General features: G+C 22.9%; 5 protein-coding genes across 16 annotated transcripts in view; 3 read left to right on the top strand and 2 right to left on the bottom strand.

The window, feature by feature from the left end:
- LOC100866103 (serine/threonine-protein kinase OSR1) overlaps positions 1-1,229 on the bottom strand; it is a 15,938-nt gene extending 14,709 nt beyond the window's left edge. For 4 of the 5 annotated variants that reach the window (XM_012484929.3, XM_086917337.1, XM_086917340.1 and 1 more), the window contains exons 1-2: positions 893-1,032; positions 745-819 (exon numbers count right to left, since the gene is read on the bottom strand). The gene's annotated coding sequence lies outside the window, so the exon portion shown is untranslated. Of the gene's footprint in view, positions 1-744; positions 820-892; positions 1,033-1,214 lie in introns of those variants that run through there. The other variant, XM_086917338.1, reaches the window with a different exon arrangement.
- Positions 1-1,377, top strand: part of LOC105735093 (uncharacterized) — a 9,454-nt gene extending 8,077 nt beyond the window's left edge. For all 3 annotated transcript variants that reach the window (XM_086917347.1, XM_012484939.3, XM_086917346.1), the window contains exons 2-4: positions 262-480; positions 546-695; positions 976-1,377. In XM_086917347.1, the coding sequence (XP_086773473.1) occupies positions 280-480; positions 546-695; positions 976-1,143 (519 nt within the window). In that variant the 5' untranslated portion in view covers positions 262-279 and the 3' untranslated portion in view covers positions 1,144-1,377. The remainder of the gene's footprint in view (positions 1-261; positions 481-545; positions 696-975) is intronic.
- Positions 1,356-15,213, bottom strand: part of Dus3 (Dihydrouridine synthase 3) — a 27,126-nt gene continuing 13,268 nt past the window's right edge. Inside the window, exons 2-8 of one of the 4 annotated variants that reach the window (XM_086917336.1) lie at positions 3,926-4,058; positions 3,816-3,854; positions 3,308-3,573; positions 2,304-3,235; positions 1,848-2,215; positions 1,655-1,783; positions 1,356-1,528 (exon numbers count right to left, since the gene is read on the bottom strand). In XM_086917336.1, coding sequence (XP_086773462.1) covers positions 1,456-1,528; positions 1,655-1,783; positions 1,848-2,215; positions 2,304-3,235; positions 3,308-3,573; positions 3,816-3,854; positions 3,926-4,008 — 1,890 coding nt within the window. In that variant the 5' untranslated portion in view covers positions 4,009-4,058 and the 3' untranslated portion in view covers positions 1,356-1,455. Of the gene's footprint in view, positions 1,529-1,654; positions 1,784-1,847; positions 2,216-2,303; positions 3,574-3,815; positions 4,059-4,513; positions 4,529-15,213 lie in introns of those variants that run through there. The other 3 variants (XM_086917335.1, XM_086917334.1, XM_012484926.3) reach the window with 3 other exon arrangements.
- Positions 4,906-9,433, top strand: LOC100864230 (putative sodium-dependent multivitamin transporter). The gene is made up of 9 exons (XM_012484921.3): positions 4,906-5,169; positions 5,850-5,978; positions 6,052-6,273; positions 6,362-6,702; positions 6,776-6,895; positions 6,952-7,169; positions 7,327-7,544; positions 7,648-7,874; positions 7,972-9,433. The coding sequence occupies exons 1-9, from the start codon at positions 5,029-5,031 to the stop codon at positions 8,291-8,293; spliced, it is 1,938 nt and encodes a 645-aa protein (XP_012340375.2). The 5' UTR covers positions 4,906-5,028; the 3' UTR covers positions 8,294-9,433.
- LOC105735092 (sodium-coupled monocarboxylate transporter 1) overlaps positions 13,497-15,213 on the top strand; it is a 7,517-nt gene continuing 5,800 nt past the window's right edge. For 2 of the 3 annotated variants that reach the window (XM_086917344.1, XM_086917343.1), the window contains exon 1: positions 13,500-13,860. The gene's annotated coding sequence lies outside the window, so the exon portion shown is untranslated. Of the gene's footprint in view, positions 13,861-15,213 lie in introns of all 3 variants that reach the window. The other variant, XM_086917342.1, reaches the window with a different exon arrangement.

The raw sequence follows: 15,213 nt of genomic DNA, 5'->3' as shown, positions 1-15,213 counted from the left end.
ATTTTTTTTTGTTACAAAAATTACTATTATTCCAAATATCATGCCGCCATATTTATAGATAATTCTACTACTATGCAATTCTTATATTTTCTTTTTGAATATTAAAAAAAAAGATTGAATGCGTAATGCTAATATATTCTATTTCATATTTTTTACTGAATAAAATAATAGAAGAAAAATTAGAAAAAATTAAAAAATTGTTAATTAGTTACAGAAAAATATATAAAGCTTAATTATTTTTATAATTTAAGAACTTTATAGTTCGCAGGTTTAACTGTGATGGCGCAAGATTGTTACGACGTCTGCAAGAAGTGCAATAGAAGTTCTCAAGAATTAAAACCAATGGATATTATACATTTATATCCCCAATTACATTTTCCTCTAATACAAGATACATCTTATTTTCTTGAAGAAGATTTCATTAAAAATAAGCAGAATCATCAACGTTCTCTTAACCGAGACAACAGAAATTTGTTGCCTGTCAGTTATATTATATTTAATAAATAAAAATAAACGAGATCTAATATTCTATATTTTGCCTATAGGAGTATCATAGTCTATGTGAAACTATAACAAAAAAAGTGCAACTAGATGATTCTGAATACGAATATCAACCGCCCTATTATCATGAAATCTACTGTAAAAGTTATAATTTGTTAGATAATTTGCGGCGTGCTGTAAATCTATCAAAACAGGTAGATAAAAAATAAGAAAATTGATTTTCGATAGTTTAAGAAAAATTACCTAAAATCTAGAATAGAAGCTTTCATTCATAGAATATTGTAGTATATAATTTAGTCCTTCAGATGATTCTTGAACCTGGAAAAAATGATTCAAATATTCATATATTATATGAATAAAATATTTTAAAATACATTAATTATTTGCTAACCTTTTTGCCAAATTTGGAAGATTATATATAAGTGTTGGAGATTTTTTGTTTTTTCTTTATTAAATAGCAAATATTTATTTCAGAAATGCGTGCATAGTGGTTTTCATTGCGTGCAAAGAAGCAAAACGCTATTATTGGTAAGACGGCGATGGGATAACGAATGTTGGGAACCTTTCGTCAAACAGATTGCCAGTGGTTGTGATTGCATGTGGCCAGTTTCTGTTCTCGGAGATATAACTGATCATTATTAATCTCTATTTTGAAACTATAGATGGAGCAGAAAGGTTAATGATTAAAGAGTGAAAATATCAATTTTTTTTACCACTATTTAATTGATCAATCATTTGCTGAAGCAATTGAAATTATGCATATTATATAAAATTATAATCTGTATTATCTGTTCATCAAAGTTATTTATTTTATTTTTGTTTGTATGGTTAAGTGCTTAAAAAAATAAAGAAAATTTTTCATTTTTTCACCTAAAATTTATTCCGTGCTATGAATATTTATTAAAATAAGGAAAAGAATATTATGATATAAAATTATTTTGTTTACGTGACATATTATTTCCATGAATTCGCTTTGTGTTTTGGTAAGAAATGAAATCCTTTGGGTACTTTTCCTAATAACATTTCTCTGAAAATAATATATAAGTTAAAAAAAAAAAAAAAAAAACAAAAAAAAAATTATATAATACATTAAGTATAATATTATACTTTTATAATATTATATATATAAGATGATAAATGAAAATATATTTACGATAATTTAATCCAATCTGCACAGTTCGAACTAGCCATTAATGTTTCCATATCATCGCGGCCTTTATAAAATGGAGGTCTCTCATTTATTCTTTGCGGTGGTCTTTCTAATATTCCAACAGGAATGTACCTGTAATTAAAAATACAATTTAATATCTTATATATAATAATTACTTATAGTATCTCAAAATTACCTATGTAAAAAAGATATCCATTCCAGCATAAATCTTCTTGTTGTTTCAACACCACGGGTGTCCGAACCCCAATGTTCAAGACCATATTTAGAATATTTTTTTAAGATTTCAAACCTTTCTGTACTTGATATATCAATCAATTTTTTTTCTTTTATTTCTGTGAATATCCATGGCTTTATTAGTGCACCACGACCTATGGTGACACCATAAATGGAACTATATGTATCTTGAATTCTTTGATAATCATCAAAAGATAAAATATCTCCATTCCCATAAACTGGAATAGGATGTGCTATTTTCGCGCACTTTTCTATATAATCCCAATCAGCCAATTTAGTATACCTCTGTTCACGAGATCTTCCATGTACCTATATTCATTTGTTATTAATAATAAATATCTTTTAAGATAATTAATTATAATTTTATAACAATTTAAAATACACTTAACTTACTCACAGTAATCATGGACACACCCCAATCACGAAATTTTGGCATCAAAGTATGTGCAATAGGTTTGTCTATATATACGCCTGTCCTAGTTTTTACAGTTAAAGGTATATTCATAACTTGATTAAGAGATTTTACAACAGTTTCTAGAACATTTAATCGATTCAGCATACCACTGCCTCCTCCTTGTCTATAAATTAGATCTATAGGACAACCTAGATTCAAATCAATAAAGTCTACATCAATTTGTTCATTTAGCAATTGTGCACATCTTGTTAATACTCCTGGATTATTTCCACATAACTGTATACCAAAAATATCTTCAGATTCATGTCTTTTCACCAATGCCCATTCTTCATGGGCTCCTTTCAATATTCTTGGTGCCAAAGCCATTTCTCCACAAGTTATATCTGCTCCATATTCTTTACAGATTCTTCTGAATGGTAAATTGCCTACTGTTGTTAAAGGACTTAAAAATATCTTATTTTTCCAATCAATTGTTTTTTTTTCAGAATTTCTACATTTTATTAAATCATAATCTTCAATAGGACCAATTCTTTTTTCTGTATTTTGACTTTTAGAAATTTCATTCTTAGTTTCATTAGTGGAAACATTTAATATTAAATTGTCTTTTATATTTAACTTATTTTTATTTGAGGATCCTTCAATTTGTTTAACACTTTCTATTCCTAATTTTTTTTTAGAATGTTCATTTGTTTTAACAATTTTTTCAGCTTTGTAGAAATTATATTTATGTTTTCTTAATAAAATTTGAATATCTTTATTTAAATGATTTTTTGTAAATGGAAGTCTCTTTTTAAATTCTTTCTCTTTTTCCTTGTCAATAATATTTAAACCATCTTTTGTTAAATGTTTAGAACCCATTCTACAAGTAGTGCCCCATAGGCATCTGCCACTGAGTTCAAAAAGATGGCATTCATCTGAAATATCATCCGGCTTAATTTTTAAATATTCAATTCTATCATGCAAAAATATACACCGTTTATTATCACATTTCTTTTCAGGCTCATCTACTGCTTGATCTGCTATCCATGGACATAGATTTAATTCACGCTGTGTCTTAAATGGAGGTGGTCTTGCTTTATTTTGCCCTTTAAGTTTTTCTTTTTTATCATCATTTTTAAACTTTTTGGTTGGAGGTTCGTCTAATAAAGAAGTATCATCATTTATATTAGTTGTATTATTTAAAACTTTTTGTTTATCAGTTTCAGTTAAACACTTTTCACTTAAAAGTCTTATATGATCTTCTATAATAAATCTGAAATATTTTTAAAATTAATTATAGTATTAATAAATAATTTTTTTAAAAAATAAAATTAAATACTTTTATCCAGGAAAAAATAATTTAATTTCATAATATAATTCAATTTAAATGTTTATAAATAATAAAATACCATGCGGTTTTTATAAATTGAGGTTATCCAATATATAGTCATAATATATTGCAATAATTTTTTAAAAAACTAAAAAATTTAAATAAAAATAATAATATTTACTTACTCTTCTTTAATTAAACATACACCTTTTTGTTTATCCTCACTGTAATCAAATGAACAATCTTCTGTACATTTATCATTGTAATCCGCCATTTCAAACAATCGATTACTTACACTACGAGAGGTCGATCATCAATCAGTAATCGAGATAAAAATCTCCATGAGTTGACAATTAAACAAATCAGTGAAACAAGCATTTGTTAGTCAGCCATTACGAAGGTACTTTCATTCTAAATAATTGCACCACCTGCATTTAAAACATTTTTTTATAAACTTTCTTAATGTTGAAAATTTAATATATTTTTAATATGAATGCTTCCAATTAATTTTTAATTATTATTTATATTTGATTTTATTAATTTTTAGAATTAATATTAAAATAATTTTTATTAAATTATTAAAATCAATATTTAAAAATTAGTATTTATATTTAGATTATATTAAGATTTCATTATTCTATTCATTGAATATTTATTTAATTGAAAATAATAGTTTTTACTAGTGAAATATATGTTATATAATTTTTATATAACATAAATATAAATAATCATTATATTGGAAATTTTTAAATATTATACGAAATGAATTTTATTGCTATAATTATTATTATTTAAAAACATATAAATAAATAAATAAAATGACTAATATTATTAAACAAATGCATTTGTTTTTAAAAGCATTAATTATTTAAATAAGAGTTACCTTTGCTCTGTTATATATGAATCTAATAATTCAAAAGCGGAGAACAGTGATTCTCAATATAGATATAATTTTTAAATTTTTTTAATACATATTTAAAATAAAAAAATTTTAATGTACAATTTTTTTAATTAACTAAAAATATTTTCAATATTATCTACAAATAAATTTCATATCTATTATTAAACTTGTTATTAAACTTTTAGATTTGCTACATATATTCACAAGACATTGCTATAGATATTCACACGTAATTTTTTTTGTCAGGATATGGTTTTTTTAATAAATCTTTAATATAAAAATCTATCTAACTTAAGAAAATTTAATAGAGAATTTTAATAAAATCGTAATAAATTTTATTATTTATTATTTTATAAATAATTTCGAAATAATTGTAATATCAAAATTTCAAAATAATATGAAAATATTCTATAATTCTGATGTCTACATGTTGTGTACCCTTATGCTATTGTTTACGCTTGCCCATGTTTCCCACGTGTTCTCTCTAAATACTATATATGACCATTTTTTCGAAAGAGCGCATTGAAATCCACTATCGACAATTAAAGAAGGTCAGAATCGCGACGCGGATCAAGATTGATCCGTGTGGCAAAACATTTTTATTCATTATATCGGTGGACGACGTTGCCACGCTCCTGGTAAGTTTACGAGTATATTCGTCAACGTTATTTTTTCATCATTATTGTATTAATAGTGCACTATTTTTTATAAAAGCATAAATTATTGTTTGAAAGATTCTCAATATAATTAAAAACTATGATTTAAATTATTCATAAAGTAGAATCATAAGACTTAAGCGATTGATAAGATGTTCCAGTAATTACACAACCAAACGAATAGTATTACATGTTGAATATTGTCTCTCTAACTATGATAAGATTCTTAGATGATTATAATTATCTTAGATGATTATAATTATATTATAGTTATATATAGTATATAATTATATTATATAAATTAATTTTTTATTATTATAAAATAGATAAGAAATAAATAGTAAACTTTTTTTGATGATTATCATATTTATTGTTTTTTAAATAATTTTATTGGTATTTAAATTTTGCTTAAATTAAAAGAAATAAATGTAATGAAAATTTAAGTAATTTGATCTAATCTTACTTCTATAGATAATATTAGCAAATAATACTTAATAATATGCTATAAAGATATGATACTTGACAAAGGCAATTTATTTTTAAACTGATATAATTGATAATATATTGAGTATATTTCTTTCTTTAGTAATGTTATCCATTAGTTGATATAATTTACTATATAATATATTTAAGATTGATAGATTTTTTTCTTGAATTAATAGAATAATAGTATGGAAAAAATAGGAACACTACAATGGGAAGACTATCTGGTCATAGCAGTTACATTATGTATAAGTATGGGTATAGGTATTTACTACAGATTCAGTGGTGGCCGACAGAAAACTATAGAGGTATATTTATTATTCTTTTAAAATTTTGAAATAATATTTAATTGAAACAAAACAAAATTATGTTTTCTGATAGGAATATTTCATTGCCAGCAGATCTATGAGCATTCTTCCTGTGGGTGTAGCATTAGTTGTTTCTTTCATGTCTGCAATTACCTTGTTAGGGGTTTCTGCAGAAAATTACACATATGGAACACAATTTGTAGTAATTAATTTATCATATCTTATAGGAACTCCTCTTGTTTGTTATGGATTTTTACCAGTATTTTTTAAACTCCAAGCAACAAGTGCTTATGAGGTTTGTATTATTATTGTATTTACATAATTTTAATAATAATAAGAAATTATACATATGTGTATATAAGTTATATTTTTCTCTTCTCTAGTATTTAGAAAAACGTTTTGGAGTAAAAGCTAGAACATTAGCTAGTTTTGTATACTGGCTACAGCTACTTTTGTATTCAGGTGTTGTACTTTATGCTCCTGCTTTAGCATTGGAGGCTACAACAGGAATTTCTAAAACTGGCAGTATTATTATCATTGGATTAGTCTGTGCTTTCTATTCAAGTATAGGAGGCATTAAAGCTGTCTTAATTACAGATGTATTCCAAGGATTGCTTATGTTTATTTCTGTTTTTGTTATTATTATCACAGCTGCTAATGAAGCTGGAAGTTTAAGAAGAATCTGGGAAATAGCTCAAGAAGGGAATCGAATTCAATTTGACAGGTATATGTATATTAATTATACAATGAAAAATTTATATTTTTTTAAGAAATTTAAAAATAAACTATTTTCTTAGTATTTCTATAGATCCCACAGTTCGACATACTTGGTGGTCACTTATTTTTGGAGGCTTATGTACATTTTTGTCACTATATGGTGTAAATCAAGTTCAAGTGCAACGTATGCTAACAGTGAAGTAAGTATTGTAATGAATAAAATAAGAAATATTATTAATTTACACAATATTTTTAGAGACATAAAAGCAGCACAAAAAGCACTTTGGTTGTCATGGCCAATTTTATCTTTACTTTCAATAACTACGTGTTTCTCAGGATTAGCAATATATAGTAAATATTACAAGTGTGATCCATTACTTCAAAAAAGAATATCATCTACAGACATGTTAATGCCATTGTATGTTATGGATACCATGTCTGATAAACCTGGTTTAGCTGGTCTTTTTATAGCAGGTAAAATTTTTATAAAGTTTTAGACAAATTATATTTCTTATCTTAATATTAAATATTAATATGTACAATATGTTAATATATGTTAATGACACATGTCAAAAAGAATAACATTTTAATAAAATTTAAATAATCACATTTTTATACTTTTTTTCTTTAGGTATTTTTAGTGCTGGTCTCAGCACTATCTCAGCAGCATTGAATTCTTTAGCAGCGGTAACATTAGAAGATTATATAAAACCAACATATAAAAAATGTTGTCATAAGGAATTTTCTCTAACCATGTCCACAACTTTGGCAAAGTTACTTGCCTTTATTTATGGAATTATATCTATTGCTTTAGCGTTTTTAGCACAATTATTGGGTGGTGTTTTACAAGTATTCATTCTTATGCATTATTATATTAAAAGATTATATTATAAATATTATAAATATCTTTCATATTTTATTTAAATGAATTTTATTTATATTAATATTATAGGCTGGTTTAACAATATTTGGAGTAGTGGGTGGTCCACTTCTTGGTCTTTTTACACTCGGAATGCTTACAGAAACAGCTACAGAAACAGGATCCGTAACGGCTACTATTGTATCCCTAATATTTTTATTTTGGATTGCATTTGGACAACCCAGACCTACACCACCAACATTACCAGTTACTAATATAGGTTGTTCAAATACAACCATTTCTATCTTACAAACAGAATTGTAAGTAATGAATTTATCTTAAGTAATCTTGAAATTCTCATATTAAATTTCTGAAAAAATATAATAAAAATGTTTTTGTTTTTTTATTTTATTTTAGGAAATCGGATGATTCTTATTTTTATCTGTATCGGCTTTCTTATATGTGGTATTGTCCACTTGGATTTTTGATGACATTCATTATTGGATTATTCCTTAGCTTCTGTTTGAAGCAGATGTTTAAAAAACAAAAAATTGAGCTGGATCTCAATCTGTTTTTTCCTATAATAGCAAAACGAATACATCGCAGACAAATGCAAATTTCGGATACCAATTCAAATGATATATTAAAGGATGCTACTACCGCTCCAAGAAAGTACATTTTCGGTGTTAGTTCTGATGATATAGATATCATGGAAGATATCAATATTAGCAAAGTTTAATTTTTTTTCTTCATTTTTAATTAATCAGTTGTGTCTTGAAATTTGTAGATTTTAAACATTCCGTATTTAATTTTATAAGTTATAAATATATATATAAAATTACAAAAAAATCTATGAAGTAGATCTTTATAGAAAAAATAATAGACATGTTCAAAAAATGAATAGGAAAATTTAATTATCAATATTTACATATCATTGTTTTAATTTAATTTTAGTTAGATTTCGAAAAAAAAATATATTACTTTTTATTGTATCAAATGTTTAAAATAATCTTAATATTTAACCAGTTGAGCTGGGAAAAAAATTATTTGAACATGTTAATTTCAGACAATATTGTGTTATAAAAAAAAACACTTAACTTAGTGAATATTTAGTTAATCAAATGTCTTCCATTTAAATCTTGTTCCTAAACTGCCAGTTTCTAATTTTTTTTATTATTCAATGAAATAAGAAAAGTTTTAAAAAGTTATTATAGACATTATTTCACATATTAACAATAATGAAACATGATGAAAGAATTAAAATAATTAATAAAATATTTATAATATCAAAATAATACCAAAAAAAACTTCACTTAAAAAAATTCTTAATTATAAATTAAAAAGTATTTAATTATAAATTATTATGTTATTATAAATTACTTTATAAAAATATATTTTTCGAAAATCGATCAAAAAAATTATAATATATATATTTATAATATAATATATATATATATATATTTCTTTTTTTTTATAAATTAAATAAAAATATTTCTTTCAATAATAATATAAAATTATAAATTTGCATTGCAAATTGTTATTGCGCACAAGTAATTAAATAAAATTTAATAAAACATGATGTTCTGCTAAAAAGGCTATTTTAGTTACTTCTGAACATAAAAAATATTTTTACAACTTAATACAATATTGAGTACAATATTCAATGTTTTATGATAATTCATTTCACAAGATAATTTATATTTATAACTTGAGTGTGTAATTTAAAATATTTTAATTAATTAATTAATGTGATGTTTGTAATACTTATACTTTACTGTTTTCACATAGTTTTCTTATAGTATAGAATGTAACAGAATATTTATTCAAGCTTTGTTGTGTATTTTGCAGGGGTTAATAAAATAATGTGTGTGAAAGAAAACGATGTTAAGAGAGGCAGCAATTATTTTCAGTCTCTCCTCTTGTTTATCCAATGAAGAATCAAGTAGTTACAATTAACAGCAAGACAATCGAGCAGCAGGAATGGAAATTTATTGTTAGAATTCGAAACTAAAATTTACAATTTTTAATTTTTTTTCAATTCTTAAATTACTTATCAGCCATTTCTTTTCTAATGAAAGTAAAGAAAATTAAGATTCTCATAATTTCTTTAAATATATATTTCTTCATTTTCTTTTCATATGAATTATATAATTTATACTTGAAATATTTTAGAGTCTTTATTGAAAAAGTTTTTTTGAAATTAATTTTAGTTTTATTTTTATCGAAAATTTAAAATTTTGAAAAAAAGATAGAATAGAAAATATTTGAAAAGAGTTGTTCAAATATTTGAGAAAAGTTTCTATAGAAGAAAGAGGATAGCTTAAGGTGCTTCTTGGGAGACTTGGTAAGTCCCAGATCAAACTACTAGTGGGCAGTTGAAACCAGTTTCAATTTATCTGTGACTCGCGCTTCGATCGGCATCGGGCATCTTTTTAATTATTTTTCTAGAAACTGTGACCACCATTTCCAGTTCTTCTTTAACGGTCAATTAATTCATCAAGAAATCCAACTAATATTCTCAAGAAATGAAGTATCGAATATGTTTGTATTTTAGAAGATTCAATTTTTTAATAAAATTTATTAATGTTATATTAACTTCTAATATAACATTCTCTATAAATATAAATTTTTAATAGAATAAAAATAGAAAATTTAAAAATTTATTATATCATATATATTTATTAATTATTTGTTATAATAATCAAGTTGTTTTGTTATAAGACATATGTACATACTCTTTAATATTCTATTGAATTTCTATAAAATTTGAGAAAAATTTGAAAAGTCGTTCAAAATTGGATGTATAAATTGAAATATTGAATTATATAATTGAAATATTTGAAATAAAACATTTTATCTGAGTATATCATAGTATAGATTTATTTTATAATAATTTTCACAAATTTTAATAAAAATTATTTCATAAATAAAAAAGAATTTAATATATATTCATCTTATATTATTATAAATTTCATTTATTTTTCTGAGATTCTCCTTCTTCCTTCTCATGATACAGGACTTTTATGTTTACCTTTGAAATCAACGGTTTCGTAATTTTGATTTTGATGTTATATGTGTCATGTATATATAAAATTATATGTAAAATTATATATAAAATTATCGTACATTTTAAGAATTAAAAATTTTTTTACATTAAATTATATAATAAAAATATATTAATATATAAATTATAAATATATAAATAATAAAATATAAAGCAAAATAGTGTAGTTCAATTACGTGTATATGTTCAAATATTCTTAGCTTATGGAGCTGAATGAAAAATTCGAATTTTTCAGTTTTCATAAAGTTAAACTATTGTTACAATTACTTGTATATAAAAAAATTGTTTCATCAAAAAGTAAGTACTATTCTTTTATATCTAAAAAGTTATAATTATATAATAAACTAGATTCAATTAAGAATTTTAATATTATATGTCATTTATGTTTTAAAAAAAGAAGAGATTAACTTTAGATGAAGGTTTTAATTCTTATATTTTGTGTTATTTAACAACTTATTATGCATTAAAATGATAAAAAATATCAATATATTCTATATATTTCTTCAATATATAGTATTTCATTTTTCAATATTTCAAAAAAAGACTAATGACATTCAATGCTAATATTTTTATTTATATTTATATTTTTCAATATAATTATATATATATATAAAACATTTTGAATTTAAAATTACCGATAAATGTTTAGTTCTGTTCATTTATCAATGAACGACGTAACTTGTTTAACCTGATATGAGTCATACATTCTTAATAGAAATAGCATAATCACGAAGAAAATTTCATTGAATCGCGTTATGTTATAAATAATTCTAATCATCCCTTACTTTTAGATGTAAACATTACATTACAATTTCTTCATATCTTAATCAAAAAATTCTAAAAAAATTTTAATCATATTCAGAATTTCATAATTTCTTATATATATATATATATATTATACTTCGTTTTAATCTAGTTTCAGAAAATCTACACAAATTCATTCAAATAAATTATCATAAATCCAAATTTACAATGTAATTAAAAATAATTCTTTTTTTGAAATAATAATGTTTATTTTATAATATTTTGCTGATTTTCTTTAAAATTCAATTATTAAAAAATAATAAATATCTAGAATCTCCTATTAATCTTTTTCCACGTTTAAAAAGTTTTGTTTCATTTAAAATTAGAAGATTATTTTCTATAGTTGATTGATAAAAATTATCGAAGAGAATTTATCTTCATTTAATTGCTCTCCATTATCCTGACGTTTAACAATAATTAAGACAAGAGTCAGGTATTGATAAACCTAATAACAGATTTACGATTAGATGAAATACTTCTTTTTCTTTCTTTTTTATTTTTTTTCTCTCTTTTTATGGCTATAATTAATAGGTCTAAGAAAAACGATAAAATGATAGATTCATTGAGAAAAACCCATGACTTCTTTGTTAGTGAAATATATAAACTTTATTATATATAAAGAATATAGATTAATAGAAGAATAAAAACTATAGAAAATTTAATATGCATTATTATATATTTTTTTTAATAATTTTACACAATTTATATTTATGATTAAAAAATTATTAATTATTAATTATTAATTTTAATTCTTTTCAATATTAATTATTTTAGATGCTTTTATTATTCATTAATTTTTCCAATTTTTTATAATTACTTCTAATTTTTAATTTTTTAGATTTTTTAATTTTTCTTAAATTTATCTTTTTTTCTTCATATTTTTATCACAATCACAATATAATGTAAATATATCAAGAAGTATCAAAAATTCAGAAATTTGAGGAATAATACTTATTTACATACAAGATTTTAAATAGCGGTTGGATCCTGCTTCAATCATAATAACTGTAAACACAGTTTTTATGATTATATATTCCTATTCGTCAATTTTACATGTTTCAATTTTCATCTTATAGAGCAAGCAGTGATATATAGTTTATCAGGTTTATCAGTTTTCATTATCATAAAATCCAATACGATTGCTAGTTTGTATCTTCCGTTATGGTGTATCATGAAATATATTCTTGAGTTACCTTATACCTATAAATTATAAGTTACCTTATAAGTTATGGAGAATAAAAAGATAGAAATCGTAAGTTAAGAAAAAGAGATTCCTTAATTGATGAAAAAAATAATTTCATTAATGAGATAAAAATAAGAATAGTAGAATTATTTAAATTTCTTTATTTTCTTTTTTAATTTTTTTTGCAAATATTCTTTAATTTAATTTTTCTTTTTTTCAATATCTTTAAATTGATGTGCTCTCTTTATTTCTTTTTAAATTTCTATATTAAAATGCTCTTCAATTGTACTTCTCTTCTTTTTAATATTTTCGCATTAACATCTTTTATGATGATATTGATATGAAATTGATAATGATGAAATATTTCTTCTCTTTGCATTTGTGTAATTTTTTTTTCAAAATATTATGTAGTTCCAAAAATTAAAAAAAGGATTTCAAAGATATTATGAAATTCAATACTATTAAATGAATATTTCTATTTCCTCTGTTTTTTCTTTCATTAAAATTAATAATTTTTCTTTTTTTTTTCATTTCATTTTATTTCTTTCCAGAAATCAGGATATTTTTTCTTCGTTTTTTCTTTCAACACTGCAACAACACATTGATTCTTCTTCAATTATTGATATAATTCAAAATTGATTAAATTCAATTTCAACTATTTAATCAATAATTTTTTTCTTAATTTTTCAAAATTAAAATTTTAAAAAATAAATAAATTCACGAATTTACTTCCTGTTCGAAGACCAAAGTATTTTTTCATCCTAAATACATCTAATCCTTCGGATTAAAGCGTAATTATCATCATCGTTTCCATAAGTCTGCGGAATGCAAGAAACTCGTTACTCTGGAAGGGGCTGGTTCGTATAAATGGACACATGTGACAATTAAAACGACAGTCTGAAATCGTTCTCCGCTTAATTCGCCGGCTCTGTTCAAAACAAGGCGCGTAAAATCGAGAGATCTTAATTAATTAATCGATCTGCACTTCTTTAATACTATCTGAAACATTCCCGGTCAAGCAGTTCGAATCAGTGATTGGTTAAAAAAAAAAAGTCATATATGCGTTACGTTAGGAAGACTAACAGCAAGATCATTCAGCTGCAATTTCGTACATTTTTACCAATTATTGAACACCATTAATATCTTAAGAGACTATTTTCATATCTCTTTTCATCAACATCATCTTCTTTTCTTTTTCTTCTTGTTCCTTGATAGAGATTTACCAAGATTGGGGTAATTTAACATTTTTAAAGAGGTAAGATATATTAATTTTAGATTTTTTTTTAATATCTTGGTTTTAAATACTTGATGTTTTTAATAAGATTGAAATAATAGAGATCTTTGAAAAAGTTTAAATAAAAAGTTTGAGATAAAAAAAACTTTTAAAAAACTTATGTAGAACAAGTTGTTGGTCTTGAAGTTTTGAAAAGTTTTGAAGTTTGTGATGCATATGCTTTTATTGAAAAAGTTTAATTTTTTTTAGAATTAAAATCTAATAAAATTGTTAAAATTTGATAATTTAATATTTTGGAATAATTATTGATCTTGAAGTTTGGGGAGAAATTTTTTAAAATAAAATGTATTTTCAATGAAAAAGATTGAATTTTTTTAAAGGACATGTTTTATATTTTTTAAATATAATTTTCAGAATCTAATATTTAAAATATCTTAAACTAACTTTTCATTTGGAAATTTTTGAAGAATACATTATCTACAAGACAAAGATCATGAAAAAAAAATAAATTATTTTATATTACTTATCCATATTCTCCTTTTCTTCTGTAAAAGATGGTAACTTTATATTTTTCCTTGTCAGATTCTAAATAGATCGTAATCTGTGCTTTGTCTCTCATTGAAAATCTGATGACAATTGCTCTCTATCGCAATTTAAATCAAAGTTATCTAGTGACATCATTGGCCGAATTTGTATATTAACCAATACTATTTTTCAATTCTGAAAGAATATCTTTTTTTAATACTCAAATGATTTTTTCTTCTTTTTATTGTATCAAATATTAATTCTTTTTGAAAAAAATTAATTCAAATCAAAAGATAAATAAATTATTTGTATAAATCATTTAAAAATTTTAGATTTTTAAGAATGTATTGAAAACAATGTGAAATAAATATTAATATTACATGTAAAATAAATCAATATTTTTTTTGAAAAGAAAAAGGTTAATATATGAATCACTTAAATTTGAAGAAATTTTAACTAAATTCTTAATGAGAATTTAATTATAATTTAATGATGATTGAATCGATACTGATAGTAAAAAGATTTAGTTAAAATCTATAACAAATGTACAAGCAATTTTTTCAGTATTTTCAAGACCTAATTATGTATTTCTTCCCATTAAAAAGAAGTTTCAGAATTTCTTTTAGAAATGTATTTCTTCTTTCATAAAGGAACTTCAGAAATCTTTAAATTTTCATATTTCATCGAAAATTATCTCAATAATATCACATAATTCATCCTAATTTCTAATTCATTCATTTCTTTCTATAAATTTTATTTTTTAATCAAATCATTTGATTGAAAATCATATCTTCCTGAATTTAATCCCATTTTTCCTCTCATTATATCTAAAAAAAAAAAAAAAAATAT

Source organism: Apis florea, unplaced genomic scaffold (assembly GCF_048593485.1).
Source record: "Apis florea isolate Af1SG1 unplaced genomic scaffold, ASM4859348v1 contig_2201_pilon, whole genome shotgun sequence".
Taxonomy (NCBI): domain Eukaryota; kingdom Metazoa; phylum Arthropoda; class Insecta; order Hymenoptera; family Apidae; genus Apis; species Apis florea.
Note: the sequence above shows the minus strand (reverse complement) of the source record. Positions and strands in the feature narration are given on the sequence as shown.